Below are 17,336 nucleotides of genomic sequence, written 5' to 3' on the forward strand. Positions count from 1 at the left end.
GGAATCACTTCCCATTAGCCCAGTTGTGTCTAGAGAAACATCTGCTGCTGAGGGGTCTGCAAAATTGATAACGACAAAAAGATAAAAATAAGGAAAAAGAAAAAAAAAAAGGAGAAGGTGGTTTCAAGGACATTATTTTCTTTGGAGCACTTACTGTCTTTGGGAATTGCAGTGAACATATTGCTGCATTGCTCCTAGTGTGTAAGTGGTAATTAATATTCTCACTAAGTGGGTTTGACAGGTGCAGAGTGCTGCCTGAGCAAATTGGAGCATTGTCTTTAGGTTACTCTATAAGAGCAAATCTTGGGTTCTCAGGTTTATGCTAGGAGAGTTTCTAAGCAAGAGCAAGATGTCTTGGAGAGCTGAATCACAGAATGGTTTGGGTTGGAATCACAGAATGGTTTGGGTTGGAAAGGACCTCCAAAAGTCATCTAGTCCAACCCCACTCCAGCCATCAGGGACATCCCCCACTAGATCAGGTTGCTCAGAGCCTTGTCCAGCCTGACCTTGAACACCTCCAGGGATGGGGCCTCAACCATCACCCTGGGCAACCTGTTCCAGTGTTGCAGCACCTTCATGGTGCATACTTGTTCCTCACAGGCAATCTCAATCTGCTCTTCTCTCATTTCAATCCATTGCCCCTCATCCTGTCACTGCAGGCTTTTGCAAAGAGTCCCTCTGCAGCCTTCTTGTAGCCCCTTCAGGCACTGGGAGGCTACACTTAGGCCTCCCTGGAGTCTTCTCTTTTCCAGGCTGAACACCCCCAGCTCCTTCAGCCTGTCCTCATAGCAGAGGTGCTCCACCCCACCCCACCCTCCCCAACATTTTCATGGCCGTCCTCTGGACCCACTCCAGCAGGTCCATGCCCCTTACTGTATTGAGGGCTCCAGAGCTGGATGCAGTACTCCAGGTGAGGTCTCACCAGAGCAGAGCAAAGTGACAGAATCACCTCTCTCAACCTGCTGGCCACACTGCTTTTAATGCAGTGTGCCCTGGCAGCCCAGAAGGCCAATGGCAGCCTGGGCTGCATCAAAAACAGCATGGCCAGCAGGTTGAGAGAGGTGATTCTGCCACTTTGCTCTGCTCTGGTGAGACCTCACCTGGAAATTTTAAAGAAAAGAGAAGAAATTTAAGGATTAACTCTATCCAAACTTCTGGAACAGTTTGTCTGTGGTCAGAGTAATTTAAACAACAATGGAAGGAAGAAATGGTGGGCAAAATGCTATGCCAGAGAGAGGTGAGGGAAGAAAGAGCAGTAGCAGTTGCCTTTGCTTCTGAAGGAACAGAGTAGCTTTAAGATGCCAACAACAGCCAGGCCCCCAGGTTATCACAGGATCTCAGTATTAATCAGGTTGGAAAAGACCTCTGAGAACAAGTCCAACCACCTAATCAACTAAACCATGGATTAGTGCCTCATCCAGACTCTTTTTAAACACTTCAAGGGATGGTGACTCCACCACCTTTCCTGGCAGTTCATTCCAATGGCCAAGCTCTTTCTGGGAAGAATTTCTTCCTCACCTCCAGCCGAAACCTCCCCTGGTGCAGCTGGAGACTGTGTCCTCTCCTCTGTCACTGGTTGTCTGGGAGAAGAGACCAACCCCCACCTGGTTACAGCCTCCCTTCAGGTAGCTGTAGACAGCAATGAGGTCTCCTTTGAGCCTCCTCTTCTCCAGGCTAAACACCCCCAGCTATGAGGGTTACCTCATAACCCTAGTTATGAGGCCTTTGCTCGGGAGGACGAAGTCCCTTCGGGGCAGCAGCAGCAGCAAACGGAGCCTAGCCGGTTCCTCGCAGCAGAGGGCAGGTGAATGGACGCCAAAGGCCGCGGCCTGGGGACGGGAAAGTCCCCTCGCGGCAGCCTGAGGTGAAGGGGTGCCATGATAGCCCCACGCGGGGCCTCCTCGCTGCAGCCCGCCCACCTCAGCCGGACAGCTGGCATCCTCAGAGGATCCCTGTGCAAATCACAGCCACAGCAGGAGCCGCGGGCGCTGCGCGGGAGCCTGCCCGGCAAGGGGCGGGGGAGGAAGTCATAAACGAGGCCCGATCGCCCCGACGGTGCTGCCGCGCTCTCTCAACACCGCTCTGGCGGCAGCGGGTAACGGGGCGTTTGTCGCGGGAAGGCACGGCGGGGCCGCCCGGCTGTGCCGCAGGAGGGAGAGCTGGGCTCTGCGCCGGGTTCCTCCCGGCTGTCCCGACCGGGGAGGGCGGCGCCGAGCTCCGCGCCGGCTGCCTTCACCTCGCCCCACCTCGAACCCGTGCCCGCCCGCCGGGGAGCGGTGTGCCGCCTGGCCGCAGCGGCCAGCCTCCGAGGCGAGGAGAGAAGCGAGGGCGGAAGGGCTGTGAGGAAGGAGGGAGCTGCCTTACCCTGCACCGCCGGAGTTTGCCCAAGTGTTCGCGATGAGGCGTGACCCTGCCTGAGCACCTGTGGGCAACCGCCGGCTCTCTCTCAGCCCTCGACGCCGCTATGGAGAGCCCCGCAGGCGGCAGCGCGGCAGCCGAGCCGGTGCACCCCTGCGCGGAGCCGGAGCTGCCGGCCGCCGGCTCGGCTGAGGCGGCCGCGGGCGGCGGGGAGGCGGCGGAGGTCGGCGCGGCAGCCCCGCGGGCGCGCTGCCTGCGGGTCGTGTACGTCCTCAACGACCCGCCCAAGGCGGGCGCCGGGGCGCGCAGCGCCGAGGCCGGCGCGCGGCAGTGCCTGCTGCGGGCCTGCGAGGCCGAGGGGGCTCAGCTCGGCACGGTCAACTTCGGGGAGCTGGACTTCGGGGAGACAGCGGTGCTGGACGCCTTCTACGACGCAGGTGAGCTGGCTGGGCGGAGGCGGGGCGGCGGCTCAGGCTTGCCTGTGCCAGGCGCCACCTTCTCGAGTTGTGTGGGGTCACAGCCGGCGGAGCTGGGGAAAGCTCAGATAAGATGGTGCGGGTGAGGAAAGAGAAGAGGGGGAGTGGAGCAAGAACGAGACTGTGAAGGGAATCTTGAGTAGGAGTGTGGAGAGTGGTGAGTGGCTGTGACGGGGATCTCATGTAATGGGAGTAAGAAGCCGGTCTCTGGAGTGTCCTGCACGTAGAGGAGGAGGTGTGAGGAAAAATTCAGGCTCCTACTTAAGCTCTTCCAGTCACCACAGAGTGTTGCCCCGGCAAGACTGGGGACCCTAAAGTATCAACTTAGCCTTAGCAAGATTCTTGCTAGTGTGATTTATGAAGAACCCCCTTCTAGCTCCCAGCCAGGTTGGAACTTCCATAGAGATGAAGACAGGTCAGCCAGAAGCTTCTGAGTTGGCTTGAGCAGGGGATTCGCATTCTCTAACTCCAGACCTGGACTATGGAACTGGCTTGCATGTGGCCAGGAGCCGAGGGATGCAGCATTGGGGTGTATTTAGAAGCGCTGTGGTTAGTAGGTCGAGAGATATTTCCTGCCTCTCTCCTCTGCCCTGCTGAGGCCGCATATGGAATATTGTGTCCAGTTCTGGGCCCCTCAGTTCAAGAAGGACCTCAGGGAATTGATTGTCTGACGGAGTCCAGTGCAGAGCCACAAAGATGATTAAAGGAGTGTCCGTGTGAGGACAGACTGAGGGAGCTGAGGGCTCTTTGGCTTGGAGAGGAGGAGCCTGAGGGTGACCTCATTCCTGTTTATAAAGATGTGCAGGGTGAGTGCAGAGAGGCTGGATCCAGGCTCTGCTCAATGAGGCACAGTGACAGCACAAGAGACAATGGTGGAAGTTGAGGCATAGGAAATTCCATGGAAACATGAGGAATTTTATTTTTCCCCGTGAGGGTGACGGAACACTGGAATAGGCTGCCCATCGAGGTCATGGAGTCTCCCTTTCTGGAGATGTTCAAAACCTGCCTGGATGTGTTCCTGTGTGAACTGCCCTAGGTGCTCCTGCTCTGGCAAGGGGGTAGGACTGGATGATCTTTCAAGGTCCCTTCCAAACCCTAACACTGTGATTGCTCTGAACAAGGAAGTGTAGAAGCACACCCTGAGGAGGAAGACTTGTGACTGTTGCCCATGTTGTCCAGGATCCAGCTGGTGACTTGGTGTCTGGTGATTCAAAAGAAAGCTGATGCCCATTCTCCACTCAAAACCCAACCTGGCTGGTTGGGTACTATGCCAAAGGATTGTGAGTAAGCAGAGGAGGCCCTTAAGTCAATAGGTATTACTAAAGCTAATCAAGGTGGTTGTGTTGATGTGTTGCAGACATACTTTTTCTCATATCCATATGAGAAGGCATTAGGAAACTGGGGGATTCATATAATCACAGAATTACTGAGGCTGGAATAGACCTTTGGGCTCCTCAAGTACAGCCTATGACCTCACAGCACCACGACGATCAGACTTCAAAGAGGGAAAATACAGTGAAGTCTGTGTCAATATCTTTCACAAGAGCTTTATTTTGCTGATGAGATGTGTAAAAGAAGGCTTCTTAAAACTTCAGTCTTATCTTAAATACTCATATGATGATGAAGCAGAAAGGCACCTGGGGGTACTGGTTGACAGCAGCTGAACACAAGCCAGCAGTGTGCCCAGGTGGCCAAGAAGGCCAAGGGCATCCTGGCGTACATCAGCAATGGTGTGGCCAGCAGGAGAAGGGAAGTCATCCTGCCCTGTGCTCAGCACTGGTTAGGCAACACCTTGAGTGCTGTGTCCAGTTCTGAGTCCCTCAATTTATGAAAGATTTTGAGATGCTGGAATGTGTCCAGAGAAGGGCAACAAGGCTGGGGACAGGTCTGCAGCACAAATCCAGTGAGGAGAGGCTGAGGGAGCTGGGGGTGTTTAGCCTGGAGAAGAGGAGGCTCAGGGGAGACCTTGCTGCTCTCTACAACTACCTGAAAGGAGGCTGTAGCCAAGTGGGGGTTGGTCTCTCCTCCCAGGCAAGCAGTGACAGTAGAGAACACAGTCTCAAGCTGCACCAGAGAGATTTAGGCTGGATGTGAGGGAGAAATTCTTCACAAAGAGATTTGCCATTGGTATGGGCTGCCAGGGAAGGTGGTGGAGTCACCGTCCTTGGGAGTGTTTAAAAAAAGACTGGATGAGGCACTTAGTGCCATGGGTTAGTTGATTAGGGGGTTTGACTTGATGATCTGAGAGGTCTTTTACAACCTGGTTAATTCTGTGATGAGTCTGTTTCTTTCTCCAATGAGTCACTCAAATACTGGGGAGCCTGACATCATTTGGTGTTGGTTTTTAACTTCCCAGTCAGGGAAACTTGTTGTATCTCTTGTAGCAAAGTTGACAAGCACGTTCTTTGTGTGTCTTACTGCAGAGCCATAGACTAGCAATTTCTTTACGTATTCCCAGGTGTTTTGTAGCCCTTCTGAAGGTGTGTGGATACTCCTGCAACACTCTGTAGTCCACCTGCAGTTAGCAAATACTTCATATAATTTGTAGTGTCCATTAAAAACTAACTGAACAGTCCTGAACTTGGAATTTTTCCAACAGAGACTGCTCAAAAGTGTTGTGTGGATTTCTTTCCACTAGCAACATTTTGAGGTCAGCCAGAGGGAGTTTTTCATCTGTGCAGTGTATGCCTTAATTTGGCAAATTTTTTGGTCAAAGCATCCTTTAGTGGTGTTATAGATGAATTAAGAGAAACTGAAGTGCAGTAGCATGAGTCCCCTTTACCAACCAGACCTGCAAGGTGTCGAAAAGGAGTTTATTTGTCTGTCTATACTTTATTGAAAACTTTAATAACTTTTGTATATAGTTGTATGGGAGGCAGAGCCAAATTAATACATAATTTATATTTTTATTAATTTCTCACCTTATCACCCTATATTTGTAACAATGTGTTAGCATTTTAGTGTTAATTCATTGCTGGGTGTCTCAATTAATTGTCACTAACTGCATCTTAGAACTGCCTTCCAGTGCCTGAAGGGATCCTTCAGGAAGGCTACAGAGAGACTTTTCATCAGGGTGTCTAGCAGTAGGACAAAGGGGAATGGTTTGAATCTGAGAGAGAGCTGAGGGAGCTTAGGAAGTTCTTCAGTAGGAGGGAGGTGAAAGTCTGGCACAGGCTGCCCAGGAGGGCAATGGCTGCCTCCTCCCTGGGGGTGTTCAGGGCCAGGCTGGATGAGGCCTTGAGCAGCTGAGTCTAGTTGAGAGGTGTCCCTGCCCGTGGTCAGGAGGTTGGAGTAGATGATCTCTGAAGTCCCTTCCAACCTGAGCCATTCTGTGAAAAAAATGATGTCAAGTATAAACCATAATTTTAATACTTATTTTGCTCCTCTGTTGTTTTCATATTTTGATCAGAAGCTTTTCTACCAGCAAATTATTTTTTATTTTTCTTGCATGGCTACAATTACTGTTTCTTTTTTAACTGAACATCTCTGTAGTTCCCTTTTGTTAAAAAAAATAGGCTGTAATGCCATTTCCCCCATCTTTAGGGTTTTCCCAGTTCTTACAATGTCTAAAACTGATGTTTCATTACCATGAATTTTGAGGAGCTGCCTGTGGGGGGTGTGTTTGCTTTTTGTTTGGTTTGTTTGTTGGTTGGTTGTTGTTTTTTATTGTTTTGTGGGCCTTTTCCTCCCCCCCAGTTCTCATTTTGTACACAATGACCTTTCATTGTCTCCTGAAGACTTTTGTCCTTCTTTTTTTTTCTAGCTCTGTGTTTATTGTTGGGTTCTTCCTGCCTCATGTTTTTGAACACATATCAAGCTCAAGTGCTGAACCTAATAATTGTTCAACAATCTTAATCCACTACCCTGCATTTCCTTTAATCTTTGAAAAATTAGCCCTTTTAAATGTCTATATTTTATAGATACAATGTATTGGTTATATTTATTATTTATATTCTTTTTTTCAGAGTATGTGTTGGATTGGGACTGTTGGCACCTTTTCAGTTCTTGCTAAAGAACAACACTAAGGAGTTTTAATATGAGCAGGCCTGTGGCTTATGATGAACTTTCTGTGTATTTACTTTAAAAAGAACCAAGTTTCCTTATTGTCTGTATGAGACATGGCACAGGGGTTTCCCATACTGAAGATAACTATTTTGATGTGTATTTATTTTCTGCACAACATAGGCAGATCCTTGAGAAGCAGTTTCTCTTGCACTGTGATCAGAGTGGGAATTCTCCAAGAGATACCTGGCCATAGCCATCTCTTGATTTATTAGTTGGAACCTTAATCAGGAAGTGTCTGCATCCAGCTCTGGAGCCCTCCACCCAGGAAGGACATGGACCTGATGGAGTGGGTCCAGCGGAGGGTATGAAGATGATCGGGGGCTGGAATACCTCTGCTATGAGGACAGGCTGAACGAGCTGGGGGTGTTCAGCCTGCAGAAGAGAAGGCTCCCACAGCCTGCCCTTGTAGGAGAGGTGCTGAGGGCTCCAGAGCTGGATGCAGTATTCCAGGTGAGGTCTCACCAGAGCAAAGTGGCAGAATCTCCTCTCTCAACCTACTGGCCCCTCTTCTTTTGATGCATTCCAGGCTGCCATTGGCCTTCTGGGCTGCAAGTGCACATTGTTGGCTCATGTCCAGCTTCTCATCCACCAGAACTCCCAAGTCCTCTTCCTCAAGGCTGCTTGCTATCACCTCATCCCCCAGCCTGTACTGATAATGAGAATTGTTCCAACCCAATGTTAGACTTGGGAAGCGGAGCCAGACAGAGACTGAAACATGTTTTCTGTACTGGAGTTGAACCACTCAACATAACTGATTTTTTGCCCTTGAAAGTCTCTTTCCTGATGTTACCCTATGAAAGGGGAAGCAGGAAATCAAGCTCTACTTTCATACTCTGGCAGGCACTGAAGGAATCATCATTGCCTGTACCCAGCTGCCTGCCCCTGAGCTCTCTGCCCTCTGAAGGCTTCACAGCTGGCAAGGATGCTTCCGTTCTTCCATCCCAATGGCCAGGGTTACAGTAAACATTTGTCACTAGTTTTAAGATAACAGTAACTGTGTAGCTGAGTGAGAGGCACATGCTTAACTTGGTGACTCTGCTGCAGGGGTTGTAATCTCTGTCAGGAATGTGAGCATGACAGCTGAGGACAGTAACTTCTTCAGTAAACTTTGGCAAACCATACTGCTGCAGTTCATCTTTGCCCCTGGGTGTGACAGTGAACAGCAGGGAAGGGGTTAACCATTGGCTCCCTGATGCTTACCACAGCAGGCAGGGTTGGCTGTTTTGCTGAGGAACATTGCATGTTTTTCCTTTCGTTTCCCCTGCATCTGCCTCAGTGGCTATTTGCTTTAAGTCTCAGGGAGATGTTACACAGAAGCAGGAAGAGAAGCAAACCAACCATTTTCAGAGTGGGGAGGTGGTGGCTGTGAGGCTAAAGCTGACTAGATTGGATATTGTGCTGCTTGGACACAAAAGCAGGGCTGTTGGGACCTGCTGTTTTATCTCTGTATGGTACTGCACATCTAGAGCAACCATAGCTGTCTGCTGCAAAGCTCTGCATTGTGCCAGCAAACTAAATGCTCTGCTAACAAGGCCATGTTTTATACCAGCACTGTAATCCTTTTGTATCCAAGTGCATGAGGTGAGTTTGAAATGACAGCAACAAGCCTGATGCGACACATCTTGGGTGCATTACATTCAAGAGGTGTATTTTGCTTTAGTGATGTTAGTTGAGGTCAATTTCCAACATGAAGCCCTCTTGCAGAAATGCTTATTTGTGCTCAGGGGTTTTCATGCTTTCACTCAGCACTTGAAGGATGCTGCTTTCCATCTGTCACCTGTGAAAAATGTCTTTGTATCAGCTCCTGCTTTTTCTTTGGGTAACCTGAAGGGCTTCCCTATGCTTCAACTTGCATGGCTTGCCAGTGGAGCAAGGTTAGAAATATGCAGTTAAATAACCATAAATAGATTATGTGGAGTTCATCACTTGCCTTTGCTATATAGCCAGATGGAAGATGACAGAATCACAGAATGGTCAGTGTTGGAAGGGACCTCAAGATTCCAACCCCCCCTGCCATGGGCAGGGTTACCTCATACTAGATCAGGCCAGAGCCACATCCAGCTTAGCCTTAAAAACCTCCAGGGATGAGGCTTCCACCACCTCCCTGGGCAACCTGTGCCAGTGTCTCACCACCCTGCTGGGGAAGAATTTCTTCCTAACATCCAATCTGAATCTGCCCATTTCTAGTTTTGCTCCATTCCCCCCAGTCCTATTACTACCTGACATCCTAGAAAGTCCCTCCCCAGCTTTCTTGGAGCCCCCTTCAGATCCTGGAAGGCCACAAGAAGGTCTCCTTGGAGCTTTCTTTTCTCCAGACTGAACAACCCCAACTCTCTCAGCCTGTCCTCATAGGAGAGGAGCTCCAGCCTCCTGGTCATCCTCGTGGCCCTTCTCTAGACCAGAATGGTAGTCAGAGAATGAAGACTGTAAAATCAAATGTAAAATCAAATATAAGAAATGAGACCTTCGTTCTCTAATGGAGAAGGGAGTCTGTTTCATTACTTCTCCTTCTGGAACTAGAATCTATTTTTCAGTTGTTATTGGTCATATGGGAAGAAATAGTGGCCAAACAATTCTCACTCCTGATATTTAATGAAGCTTTGAATGAAGTTGTTTGCCTGTCTAAAAATCTGGTGCTAACTGTGCATCTCTTCTCCAATTCCCACAGGTTTAGTTATACCATTCCAGATCAGATAGTCTGAACAGTGTCATTATCATTTTGAATTTGTGCCTTTCATCAGGTCTTGCTTTTGTCACTGAAAGATCCTGCTTAGTAAGGCCGAGATTATGTCCTTTCAATGTGATAAAAGCTGGGAGGCATTTTTTAAAGCTGTGAGTCCCATTCAGCTTTGAGCTTCAAGGCATAACTGTTGTTGAACTACTGACTTAGACCAAAGTTTAAGTGCTCAGGAGCTTCAGGAGAGAGTAAATCAAAAAGTTTCAGTTCTGCCACAGCTGAATATTACAAAGAATAACAGGAAACGAAAAGCAAGCAAAGTTTATCACCATGCATTGTTGCAATTCTTGAGTCAGAATTCATGCCCCTGCTTCAGGTCCCTCCTTGCAGACTACAATGAGGAGGCTCAGGGGAGACCTTATTGCTCTCTACAACTACCTGAAGGGAAGTTGTAGCCAGGTGAGGGTTGGTCTCTTTTCCCAGGCAAGCAGTGACAGAAGAGAGGACAGTCTCAAGCTGCACTGGGGGAGGTTTAGGCTGGATGTGAGGAAGAAATTCTTCACAGAAAGATTGATTAGCTTATGGAAGGGGCTGCCAGGGAAGGTGGTGGAGTCACTATTGCTGGAAATGTTTAAAAAGAGACTGGATGAGGCACTCAGTGCCATGGGTTAGTTGATTAGATGGTGTTGGGTGATAGGGTGGACTTGATGATCTCAAAGGTCTTTTCCAACCTGGTTAATTGTGTGGTTCTCTGATGATGCAGCTTTTGCTCCTAGCATGCTCATATGGACATCCCAGCCTCACAGGGAAAGGTGAAGGTAGGAGCTGCACCCATGAAAGCAAGCAAACAGGGTAGGTGAAACCACAGATGGGGCACGTTTGGCCCACCAGCTGCTAGCTGAACCACACTGAGCTCAGCAGAGACCACTGCCACGCTGTTTATAAAAGCAAGCCTGAGCTGGGGAGCAGGATAAAGCAGCAGCTGCTCTCCCTCTCTTGGCTCAACCTCAGGCATTCAGGCTGCTGTTCAGAGGTAGCCTGAGGCTAAAGCAATTCATACCCCTGCTGAAATGCAAGGCAGAGCCTACCATGTACACAATTTTTCCCTGCCAGTGGTAAGCCGTGCTGAGGTTCTCTCAAGCAAGACCTTGCATCTGTCCTGGCTGCCTGATTTCAGCCATATAACATCACTGCAGTGTGAAAGAGGTGGCAGCTCAGCCAAGCAACCATCATCTACGTGCATCAAAGTAGCAGGATGCTTTGAGCATTGACTGAAGATGGGTTTGCAGTCACTGAGTTTGGTCTCACTGAGATGATGCTAGCTGTATTAAATCTCCTATTTCTGCTCTTCACTCACAGCAATTGATGAAAGAAAATTTTATATAATTAAAAAAAAAATCTGCTAATTTGTGTTCATGTGTTGAGGATAGAGGTTTCTTATTAGTTTTGTCTTTGCTCTAAGAGTGACAAGATGAAACTGACGTTGGGAATTGGTAAAAGAAGCCAGCGCAAGGCTGTGTTGTGTCTGTGTGTTGCTTTCTAGCAGTGCTAGACCAGTTACCTCTGCTGCTCTCATCTTAGCTGATAAGAAAAATTTGCAGAAGGAAAGCTGATAGGTTTCACACTGCTTGGCACTAGGCTTCCTTACTTAGCAGAGCTTCTGTGTGCTCAATCCTGTTAAACAGAGTAACTTCTTACTAGCAAAGTAAGGCTTTTATCAGCACCATCTCTTGTCTTTTGTGGAACTGAGATATTTGTTTATTGGCTTGGTATTTTCTTTGTAAAGGGGTGCTTGACAACAAACCCAGACCGAAATTAACATGATTACCAAGCTCAAAGCCAGAGATTCTGCCTGTTCCTGCTGCTGTTGTGGTGGCCCTTAAGCCAGCTGACAAGGGATGGGTTGCTGTCAGTTTGAGAAACTGTCTGAATCAGAATGAAAGGAGGCCTGAAAATAGCTGAGATGGGCCTTTTCTGTTTTCATAGTAAGAAAGAAGCAGTAAGTGTTCACTTTCAACAGCTTTCCATGTCATTTGATAGCTTTTCAGGCTGGAGAGCTGGGCTGAGGAGAATTTCATGAGGCTCAGTAAGGCAAAGCACAAGGTCCTGACCCTAGGTATGGGCAATCCTAGATATCAATACAGAATGGGGGATGATGAGATTGAGAGCAGCCCTGCAGAAAAGGACTTGAGGGTGCTGGTGGGTGAGAAGCTGGACAGGAGCCAGTAAAGTGCACTTGCAGCCCAGAAGGCCAATGGTAGCCTGGGCTGCATCAAAAGCAGCATGGCCAGAGATGGAGATTCTGCTGCTTTACTCTGCTCTGGTGAGACCTCACCTGGAGTTCTGCATCCAGCTCTGGAGCCTCCAGCAAAAGAGAGACATGGACCTGCTGCAGCAGGTCCAGAGGAGGGCCATGAAAATGATCAGGGGGTTGGAGCACCTCTGCTATGAGGACAGGCTGAGGGAGCTGGGGGTGTTCAGCCTGAACAGGAGAAGGCTCCAGGGAGACCTAAGAGCAGCCCTCCTGTACCTGAAGGGGGCTCTACAAGGAGGCTGCAGAGGGAGCGTTTGCAAAGGCCTGCAGGGACAGGATGAGGGACAATGGTTTGAAATTACTGAAGAGCAGATTTAGATTGGCTGTGAGGAACAAGTGCTGCAACACTGCAACGGGTTGTCCAGGGGAAGGTGGTTGAGGCCCCGTTCCTGGAGATATTCAAGGTAAGGCTCGACAGGGCTCTGGGCAACCAGATCTAGTGGAGGATGTCCCTGCTGACTGCAGGGGGATTTGGACTGAATGACCTTTGGAGGTCCCTTCCAACTCAAACCATTTCATGACTCTATGTATCCAGTTGGTAAGGAAACTCCAAAACAGAAAAATAATGACAATTTAGGTTACAGATCAACCCCTAGATTTGACAGGGTTGCTCACCTGCTGCAGTTTGTTCTGTTCCTGTTAACTAAAATGCAGTTTCCTGGGCAATTCAATTTTTGGAGCAAATGATTCTTTTTATATTAAGGGATATGTGAAGGGCAAGTGTCAGGAGGATGGAGCCAGGCCCTGCTCAGTGATGTCCAATGACAGGACAAGGGGCAATTGGTGCAAGCTGGAGCAGAGGAGGTTCCAGCGGAACATAAGGAAGAACTTTTTCAGGGTGAAGGTGACAGTGCCCTGGAGCAGGCTGCCCAGAGAGGTTGTGGAGTCTCCTTCTCTGGAGACATTCCAAACCTGCATGGATTTGTTCCTGTGTGACCTATTCTTAGGTGCTCCTGCTCTGGCAGCAGGGGTTTGGACTGGATGATCTTTCAAGGTCACAATCTGTGATTCTGTGATCTGTGTTATTTATAAATATTACACAAATCCTTCTCATAGTTTAGAGAAATGACTAGTTGTGCATGCTGGTTTCTCCTGAGTTGTACCAAATGCCACTGGAGCATGAAAAGCAACGTCTTGGTTCTATTTTTAATTTGTATTCCAAGTAGCAGAGGGCATATGAAAGATGCAGTATCTGGGTACATTTGTAAAGCAACACCACAGCACTAGCATGATCAGTAGCTGTAATATTTGTGTCCTTTTGTGGAGTTCCTTGTAGGAATGGGGACTCAGATGAGATGAGCACTGTCCCCTCAGCCTTGTCTGTGCTGTTGTTTCAGATAGTTTGCTGCCTTTCACTCTAATCCTGAGTGTCAGTTTTGCTGGCTGGATGGGAATTGCCAGCACATTTTACAGTGCTGGATGTTGTAGGATAGCCCAAGACTAACTTTTTCAAGCGTTGTTTCCAAAAGTTGCAGTTTGAAATTGAAAGAACAAAAGGTGAGAGGTGAGAACTAATCTTGTGAGCAACAAAGCTGGTGAGAGACCTTTTGGGGTGTCAGGGAGTGATAGGACTGGGGGGAATGGAGCAAAACTAAAAGTGGGTAGATTCAGATTGGATGTCAGGAAGAAATTCTTTCCCATGAGGGTGGTGAGAGACTGGAACAGGCTACCCAGAGAGGTGGTGGAAGCCTCATCCCTGGAGGTTTTTAAAGCCAGGCTGATGTGGCTCTGAGCAACCTGCTCTAGTGTGAAGTGTCCTTGCCCATGGCAGTGGGGTTGGAACTGGTCCCTTCCAGCCCTGACAATTCTATGATTCTATAAGAAGTTTCTCTCTGGTTGTGACTAAAGTAAGTATTTAAAATGAATATGGTGGCTTATTTTCCTCCTTACCTACATTAAAATGCTTTCAAGCTTTCTTTAGGTCTTTCTCCACTGGCTCCCTTCCTACTCTCAAGCAGATCAACAAAACTGCCCAGTTTGGTGTCATCTGCAAACTTACTGAGGGTGCACTCAATCCCCTCATCCAGAGCATTGATAGAGATGTTAAACAGAACTGGCCCCAAACCTGAGCCCTGGGGAATACCACTTGTGAGCAGCCACCAACTGCATTTAACTCCATTCCCCACCATTCTTTGGGCCTGGCCATCCAGCCAGTTTTCAACCTAGCCAAGCATCCACCCATGCAAGCCATGAGCAGCCAGTTTCTCCAGGTAGGTGCTGAGGGGAGATGGTGTCAAATCCTTTCCTAAAGTCCAGGTAAACATCCACAGCCTTTCCCTCATCCACTGAGCAGGTCACCTTGTCACAGAAAATCAGTTTGGTCAAGCAGGACCTGCCCCTCATGAACGCCTGCAGGCTGGGCCTGATCACTTTGTTGTCCTGCAGGTGTTGCAGGACACTGAACATGATCTGCTCCACGACCTTCCCTGGCACTGAGGTCGGACTGGCAGCTCTGTAGTTCCCTGGCTTCTCCTTCCAGCCCTTGTTTCCTTAGTTCCCTGGATCCTCCTTCTGTCTTTTGCTTCCTCAGCTGCTCTATTCCAGGATAGGAAGCACTGGCACCCCCTCACCTTCAAGGCTGATTATCTAAGGAAGTTGGTGATTTTCCAAAGGCAGGGAATAGATCATACTGACAGGTCTGTAGTTCCCCAGTGGTGTGAATGGAATGAGGCACTTCTGTAACCTACACACAAACCCCAAGTGTACCAATTTTCTTATCTCAACTTTCAGAGTATAAGCCAGGCTCTAGCTTTGCCTTGGAAGTTCTGACCATTCCGGCAGTTTAAAAACTGCTGTGTTTCAGCCTTTCGCCTTTGGAACCAAAAAAAATTGAATTTGATCACTCTAGGTGTGTAGGAAGAAGGAGATGCTTTGCTGGGCTACATTAAAGAACTCTCTAGCCTGCATCCAAATGCTGTGATTAGAAACACACTTGGATGTTAACTATTTTTCCTCCTCTTCCTCCTCCTCCTGTACATGGATGTCTTGCTTTCCAAAGGCAGTGGGTCAGCTAAATCCAGCCTGTGAAGTGCCAGCTGGACCACTTTGCTTAACACAGCTATTCCCAGATTTGTCTCTGGAGATGGGACACTGCCAGTTTTAATGTTTGTGTGCTAAGTTGAGCAAAGCAGCCACCCTAATTGTTGCAGTTAGTAATGCTGCCATACAGGGCAAAGGCTCATCTCAATACATCAAGGGTTTTTTGTTTCCTAGCAACAGCAGGACTCTGAATTTGCTTGATCCTTTCAGGAAATTAATGATTGACTTTCAGTCAGTCATTCACTGAAGAATGCTTCTTCTGCTCAACTAAGACGTGGCTAAAATTACTTCCTCAGCACTTGGAGTATTCATACAATCACATAATGGCTTAGGTTGCAAGTGACTTCAGAGCTCATCTACTCCAATCTCCCCTCCATGCCCAGGGACACCTCTCAACCAGACTCAGCTGCTCAAGGTCTCATCCAGCCTGGCCCTGAACACCCCCAGGGAGGAGGCAGCCACAGCCTCCCTGGACAGCCTGTGCCAGACTCTCACCACCCTCACACTGAAGAACTTCTTCCTCAGCTCCACTCTAACCCTGCTCTGCCTCAGCTTCAAACCATTCCCCCTTGGCCTGGCTGTAGACCCCCTCAGCAAAAGTCCCTCTGCAGCCTTCCTGTAGGATCCCTGCAGGTACTGAAAAGCAGCTCTAAGGTCCCCCTGGAGCCTTCTCTTCTCCAGGCTGAACACCCCCAGCTCCCTCAGCCTGTGCTCACAGCAGAGCTGCTCCAGCTCTTGGCTCATCTTTGTGGCCTCCTCTGGACTCACTCCAACAGTTCTGTGTCCTTCTTCTGCTGGGGACCCCAGAATTGGATGCAATATTAAAGGTGGGGTCTCAACAGGGCAGAGTAAAGGGGCAAAATCCCCTCTTTTACCCTGCTGGCCACACTCTTCTGGATGCAGTCTTCAAATTGTTTAATTTTTATTTTCCCTTATTCACAACTGTTCATGAGGTGTGAATAAACAAGAAAAATTCCTTCTCCTAAATCTTTTTTTATCATTGAACGAGTATCTCAATGAGAAGTAATTAGTCTTTTTTAATGCATGTTCTTACTTCTGTTCTCATGTCCATTTAAAGCTTCTGCTACTACCTAGCAGCAGTCAACAGAAGACTGATTTCAGTTGTAGACTACCACATGTGGCAATGAACTGTGGCAGTGAACTGTTTCAATAAGCTCTGTAACGGATGGTTGCTCACATTGTGTTGTAAGATGTAGTATCTGTGTGCTACATGAACACATTGTCTGCATTCTCTTACCAGGATAATGATTTTGATTTCACAGCACTCTTGCTTCACAAAAAGCACTCTATAGAAGCCCTAAAAGCAGTCTAAGCTCTTAGACTTATTATTATGTTTCCCCCCTAGGTGGTATTTGATTATAGGTTTGCTTGCTAGTTTGTCAAGACTTTTGTTTTATAGATCAACTATGTTTTCAAAAATGATTTTGTAATCACAGAGCATTAGAGGTTGGAAGGGACCTCAAGAGATCATCGAGTCCAGCCCCCTGCCAAAGCAGGATCACCTACAGCAGGCTGCACAGGAATGCATTCAGGTGGGTTTGGAAAGCCTTCAGAGAAGGAGACTCCACAACCTCTCTGGGCAGCCTGTTCCAGGGCTCTGTCTCCCTCACTGTAAAGAAGTTTCTCCTCACGCTGAGGTGAAACCTTCTGTGTTCAAGTTTGTATCCATTGTTCCTGGCCTTATTACTGCACACCACCCAAAAGAGCCTGGCCCCCTCCACTTGACCCCCACCCCTCAGCTATTGATAGGCATTGATCAGATCCCTCTCAGCCTTCTCTTCTCCACACTAAACAGCCCCAGGGCTCTCAGTCTCTCTTCACAAGGGAGATGGTCAAGTCCCACAATCATCCTCATAGCCCTCAGTTGGACTCTCTCTAAGGTCACAACATTAATAGATGAGGGGAGAGCAACTGATGTCATTTACCTGGACCTTAGCAAAGCCTTCGACACTGTCCCATACCACAGCCTGGTCTCCAAACTGGGGACACATGGGTTTGATAGGTGGACCACCAGATGGATAAAGAACTGACTTGATGGCAGCACCCAAAGAGTGGCTGTCAATGGCTCCATGTCCCAGCAGAGGCCAGTGACAAGCAGAGTCCCTCAGGGCTCATCCTGGGACCAGGCTTGTTCAATATCTTTGTCGGTGCCGTGGACAGAGGCATTGAGGCTCCCTCAGCAAGTTTGCTGATGGCACCAAGCAGTGTGGTGCAGCAGACAGGCTGGAGGGAAGGGATCCATCCAGAGGGACCTGGACAGGCTGGAGAGGTGGGCACAAGCCAACCTCATGAGGTTCAACAAGACCAAGTGCAGGGTCCTGCATCTGGGTCAAGGCAATCCCAAGCACAAATCCAGGCTGTGCAGTGACTGGCTGGAGAGCAGCCC

The 17,336-nt window shown here is 48.6% G+C and overlaps 1 protein-coding gene across 1 annotated transcript in view; it reads left to right on the top strand.

The window, feature by feature from the left end:
- The first annotated feature begins 2,464 nt into the window (after window positions 1-2,464).
- MAP3K15 (mitogen-activated protein kinase kinase kinase 15) overlaps window positions 2,465-17,336 on the top strand; it is a 66,494-nt gene continuing 51,622 nt past the window's right edge. Inside the window, exon 1 of the mRNA XM_054396528.1 lies at window positions 2,465-2,795. Coding sequence (XP_054252503.1) covers window positions 2,465-2,795 — 331 coding nt within the window. The remainder of the gene's footprint in view (window positions 2,796-17,336) is intronic.

Source organism: Indicator indicator, chromosome 1, assembly GCF_027791375.1.
Source record: "Indicator indicator isolate 239-I01 chromosome 1, UM_Iind_1.1, whole genome shotgun sequence".
Lineage (NCBI taxonomy): Eukaryota > Metazoa > Chordata > Aves > Piciformes > Indicatoridae > Indicator > Indicator indicator.